This window comes from Sinocyclocheilus grahami, unplaced genomic scaffold, assembly GCF_001515645.1.
Source record: "Sinocyclocheilus grahami isolate Dianchi unplaced genomic scaffold, SAMN03320097.WGS_v1.1 scaffold521.1, whole genome shotgun sequence".
In the NCBI taxonomy this organism is placed as follows: domain Eukaryota; kingdom Metazoa; phylum Chordata; class Actinopteri; order Cypriniformes; family Cyprinidae; genus Sinocyclocheilus; species Sinocyclocheilus grahami.
The window spans coordinates 913,148-918,918 of record NW_015505700.1 but is presented as its reverse complement, the minus strand read 5'-3'; the positions used below and the strand labels follow the sequence as shown (position 1 = coordinate 918,918).

Genomic DNA, 5,771 nt, shown 5'->3' with positions numbered 1-5,771 from the left:
AACTTCGGTTTGGACTTTGATGATGTCTCCACTAGCCAAAGGACTGTTTCATCGCGCGATTGACATGAGTGGCTCGTATGTGTATAATGCTTCCCTGGAGTCAGCAGAAGAGGACAACTTAGAATTCCTGAGGAGAACTGGCTGCAAAAACGCCATCTGCCTGAGAGGACTACACATCGCTCAAGTCCTTCAGGTGAGAAATTTATGGCAGAGCTTGTAACCTTCCACAGCAAGGCAGCAGCAGAGTCACGGCTGACTAACAACAGCCTCAACCTATTGGCCCCTTCGTCCGTAAACTCTCTTTGATAAATCATCAAACCTCGACCGGCTGCCAGATCTCGCCAAACGCTCAATGAATTCCCAATGAAAATCTGCCGATGAGGTTTAATTTCTCTAAATGTTAGTAATACATCAGAAATGGGTCTGTGGTTGAATTAATGTTAGTGATTTGTATCTGACTCAGGCAATCCCGTGGCAGCAGTACCCAGCATGGGCAGGCAATGAATTAACCGATCTTCCAGTCAAAGGTGTTTTTCTTGGCCCAGTTGCAGTAATTGACAACTATGTTCTCAAAGCTCCTCCGTTCGAGACCTGGGAGAAGGGTGGAGACGGAACCTATAACAATGTCCCATTTGTGGTTGGGACAACTGAACAGGAGACTGATTTTAGGTAACCTGCTTTGTTCGTTTTTTAGCTATCGGTTGTAAAATTAAAAAAAACTGTCAGGATTGTGCGCCATTCAGAATTGATTTGAGAATGTCTTTAAAGTTCATGAATTTGAATTGAATTAGCAAGCAGGATGCAGAGTTATAATTTGGATTTGAATTCAATGAATGAAATTCAAAGAAATATACTTTTTAAAAATATTGTAATATAAAACATATGGATTATTTGTAGAAACATATGATATTTATAATCATTGTTTGAAATGCCACCTATATAAATGTGTATTTAATAAAAACATATTTAAAGGGCCCCTATTATGGGTAATGAAAGGTTCATATTTTGGTTTTGGCAGTCCCCAACAACAGGTTGACATGCATGCAAGGTCAAAAAACACTTTGATTGTCTTATAATATGCATTTATTTTTACCTTACTTGCTCAACGACTCCCAAACGATTCGCTCAACGATTCATTTTTCCAAATCCCTCCTTTGGGGGTCTCATTTTCATTTCATTATGCCTGTAATGCCTGATAAAGCAGCGTTTGTGAGCACAGTGCTGCTTTGTGTACAGCATTACCGAGGAAACCGCTATTTTACTGCTCCAAAAGCGGCACCTAGTGGCAAAGAATGAATTTGCATTTTCATTCAGACCAACGCAAAACGACCAACAAGTGGGCGGGCAATATGCTAATGTTTCATGTTGACCTCAACATGAAAGGCTTGGGATTCGTTTTAAAAACGACTAATTTCAATGATTCTGAGTCGACTGGACAAATGGGCGGGCAATATGCTAATGTTTCATGTTGACCTCAACATGAAAGGCTTGGGATTCGTTTTAAAAACGACTCATTTCAATGATTCTGAGTCGACTCTTTTGAGAGACGATAACTTTATACACGGTGCGCTTTCAGATTTAAAACTTTGCAGGATGTTTTCATTCATTTAGAGCTGTGTTACACACTGCATTAAAGGTCATTTTCAAAAATCCATAATAGGGGCACTTTAATTAATTAATTATTATTTTTTCGATTCATATATAGAACTCAAAATGTTGTAATTTACGATATATATATATAGTATATAATATATATATATATATAGTAAATATGATTATATTCATAATATTTAATTAATTAATTTATGATGATGATTATTATTAAGTTAATATATAGAACCTATAATGTTCTTCTTTATTATTGTACATATAATATATAATATATAGTAAATATTTTTATAATCATAGTATTAATTAATTAATCAATTAATTATTATTATTTTAAATTAATATATAGAACCTATAATGTTCTTATTTATTTATTTAATATTTAAGTATTATTATATACATAGTAAGTATAATTAAAATCATATAATAATTATGATTTCATTAATACATTAAGACACTGCATCTGTTATATCTACAGCGAATAAATAAACATGATTAACCAACTTATGTATAATTAATCATTACATATAGTGTTGTCATTTTTAATGGTTTGAGACAAAAATTTGTATTGGACTAATGAAATTCCTCTAAAGCTATTCAGTTAATTCCTCTTCCTGTCATTCCTATTCAAATTAATTTAAGGAAGCCAATTCATTATGCTGTGATTTTGCCCAACCCTGGAAATTACATGACAGTATGTCTTTTTACTTTAGTCCTCCATATGAAAACATCTCAAAATGGACTTGGGGAGACTATCTTTGGATTGTGACAAGTAAGTCAGATCATAACAGACATTTCAAAAAATTAATAAATGAGTATCTATGTTTTTCCTCACCACATCTCTGTTGATCATTCACTCAGAGAAACTGACCCCTTTCGGAGAGGCCCTGACCAATCAGGCGCTGAGGATGTACAATAGCTCAGCCCCGTGCCCAACCTCTGACAGGTGCCCAGAGCGGCTCTTCACCACCATGGTCTCTGACATGAGGGCCACCTGCCCCAGGAACGACCTGGCTAAGAGAGCTGCAGGTTCAAATGAATTTTTCATTGCACAATTCACAATAAAAGCAATTGAGCTTTATCAGCACTCTGAATATTTTATCATTTGTGAGCTCCAATAAATATTTCATGGTAAGTGGCTGTATAATAAGCAGGATAATGAACAGTGAGCTGGTCATTACCTCAAAATAAACCCATTCAGGATGATACACGACCACTCTGCTATTGACTGTCCATTATGCTTAAATTTGTGATCCATAGTCAGTTGTTTAAAACGAAATCTTTGCATTGATGTCTCATGTATTCCAGGAGCCTTAAAGAGCCCAGTGTACCGTTATCTGGTAACTTACACTCCATCAAAACAGGCAAACGCCTCCAGCTGGCTTCCCTTCCCCGGTCGCTTTGCCTTTCATCTTCTAGACAGCCTGGCCTTCTTCAGGGGTCTTGAAATGGTGCTGGGGACCCTGTTACCGGCTGATATCAGCTTCCAGGAAATGATCACCAAGTATTTTGTACATTTTGCCAAAGAAGGTAATGTGAGATTTCCCATACTACTAATATAACAGTTGAAATCTATAGTAAATGCTTGACCCTATTTCTTGAGATTTAATGTTGAGTACATTCGCTACCGTTCAAAGGTTTGGGGTCAGTGAGATTTTTATGTAGTTGCTGAAATAAAACAAATCTTTTATTCAACAAGCATGCATTATATTGATCAAAAGTATAATATTACAAAATAATATATGTAGCAGCACTACTGTTTTCAAAATTAATAATAAAAAATGTTTCTTGGGCAGAAAATCCGAATATTAGAATGCTTTCTGAAGATCATGTGACACGGAAGACTGGAGTAATGATGCTGAAAATTCAGCTTTGCATCACAGGAATAAATTACATTTTACAATATATTACAATAGAAGACAGCTATCTTAAATTGTAATAATATTTCATAGTGTCAATGTCTTTATACTGTATTTTGATCAAATAAATGCAACTCTTGTGAGCATAAGATACATTTTTTAATTTACTGACCCCAAACTGAAGTGATAGTGCATCTATTATGCAACATTGTTTTCATCAATGAAAATAAATTGAACAAGCGAATATTAGAATGCTTTCTGAAGATCATGTGACACGGAAGACTGGAGTAATGATGCTGAAAATTCAGCTTTGCATCACAGGAATAAATTACATTTTAAAATATATTACAATAGAAGACAGCTATCTTAAATTGTAATAATATTTCATAGTGTCAATGTCTTTATACTGTATTTTGATCAAATAAATGCAACTCTTGTGAGCATAAGATACATTTTTTTATTTACTGAGCCCAAACTGAAGTGATAGTGCATCTATTATGCAACATTGTTTTCATCAATGAAAATAAATTGAACAAAAGTGCAATAGCATGGTTCTGGAATTAAAATATCCTATATTTTTTCTCTTTTTTTTCAACATTTTTCATTGATATAATAGAAACATTTTAAGAAAACCGTCCCATGAGCTCTGAAGTTTTTAATTAAACACTTCTGTTAAGCCACAATCTGTGGAAAATCCAATATGCTTATTATACTTTTATTATAATGACTAAATAGTTAAATGTTTTATAACATACTGTTGTTTCTGATTCATTTGTCATTCGCAATGCATCATGGGACGACTAGCAACACACCACGATGCCACTGCCAAGACAAGACCAGGAATGTTGGATCAGATCCCAACAGAAGATTTTGTCTGATATCCAAAACTAGTCAACAGCTGGTTTTCTCAGTTAAAGGGATAGTTCACCCCAAAATGAAAATTACCGCACATTTACTCACCCTCTAGCCATCCTAGGTGTATATGACTTTCTTCTTTCAAACAAATCCAGTCGGGGTTATATTAAAAAATGTCCTGGCTCTTCCAAGCTTTATAATTGCAGTGAATGGTTGAGATTTTGAAGTCCAAAAAAGTGCATCCATCCATCATTAAAAGTGCTCCACACGGCTAAAGGAGGTTAATACTTCTTGTAGTGCTGGGCGATAAAACAATAACGATAATTATCGAAATACAGTTTTCTTCAATAAAACGTTAACAAGAGTTTGATAAATTTTCAATATAAGTTTTATGCAATATAAGTAGTGCTGCTACATATATTATTTTGTAATATTATACTTTTGATCAATATAATGCATGCTTGTTGAATAAAAGATTTGTTTTATTTCAGCAACTACATAAAAATGTATGTGATCAGTGTGATCAAATCTTGCCTCTAACGTTCCAAAACTCTTCGTAACCTCACAGGTAGGATGCCAGATGAGTGGCCGGAGTTCCCCTCAAGCATCGCCCTGCTGGACAAGAACATTTCTTTCGTAACAAGCTACTCTCGCGAGAGGTGTGACCTGTGGGAGGAGAACGGCTTCTACTCGTACGCCTGGATCAACTGAGACGCCATCATCACCATCATCACCATCATCATCACTGGTTGTATTGATCCATCCACTGCACTTTCATCCGATTGTGTGACACCAGCAAAGCTTTAGTGTGTGATTATACAGCACTGACACATTTTATAAGACTTTGCAGAGCATGGAGTGTATTTTGCGTAGTTGTTTGCACCTAAACGAAAATAGCTGTGTTTCCATAGGAAAGGAAACTCACAGAGATCTCTTCAAGGTCTCAATCGTTTCTTCTAGATAGCAATGAGATTAAATCGAGCTCAAATGAAGACTCTGATCTTTCTAATGGGGAAAATCTTTAAAGTTAGACACCACAATAACTATTTTTTCCAAGACCAAATTGTTTGAGCTATCTATCTATCTATCTATCTATCTATCTATCTATCTATCTATCTATCTATCTATCTATCTATCTATCTATCTATCTATCTATCTATCTATCTATTTGTCTATCTGTCTATCTATCTGTTTATCTATCTATCTATCTGTCGATCTATCTGTCTATCTATCTATCTATCTATCTATCTATCTGTTGATCTATCTATCTATCTGTTGATCTATCTATCTATATATCTATCTATCTATCTATCTGTTGATCTATCTATCTATCTATCTAGCTATCTGTTGATCTATCTGTCGATCTATCTGTCGATCTATCTATCTATCTATCTATCTATCTGTCGATCTATCTATCTATCTGTTGATCTATCTATCTATCTGTCGATC

General features: G+C 34.9%; 1 protein-coding gene across 1 annotated transcript; it reads left to right on the top strand.

The window, feature by feature from the left end:
* LOC107554975 (liver carboxylesterase 1-like) lies at positions 1–5,072 on the top strand. Its single transcript, XM_016237656.1, has 6 exons — positions 1–193; positions 464–669; positions 2,322–2,380; positions 2,470–2,637; positions 2,917–3,138; positions 4,891–5,072. Exons 1-6 carry the CDS (start codon positions 20–22, stop codon positions 5,031–5,033), a joined length of 972 nt encoding a protein of 323 aa, XP_016093142.1. The 5' UTR covers positions 1–19; the 3' UTR covers positions 5,034–5,072.
* The last annotated feature ends 699 nt before the right edge of the window (positions 5,073–5,771 follow it).

Coding starts and splice junctions, on each gene's coding strand:
- LOC107554975 (XM_016237656.1), top strand. CDS start 20: ATGATGTCTCCACTAGCCAAAGGACTGTTTCATCGCGCGATTGACATG. Junction 670..2,321: donor GAACAGGAGACTGATTTTAG/GTAACCTGCTTT, acceptor TTTTTACTTTAG/TCCTCCATATGAAAACATCT. Junction 2,638..2,916: donor CCTGGCTAAGAGAGCTGCAG/GTTCAAATGAAT, acceptor CATGTATTCCAG/GAGCCTTAAAGAGCCCAGTG.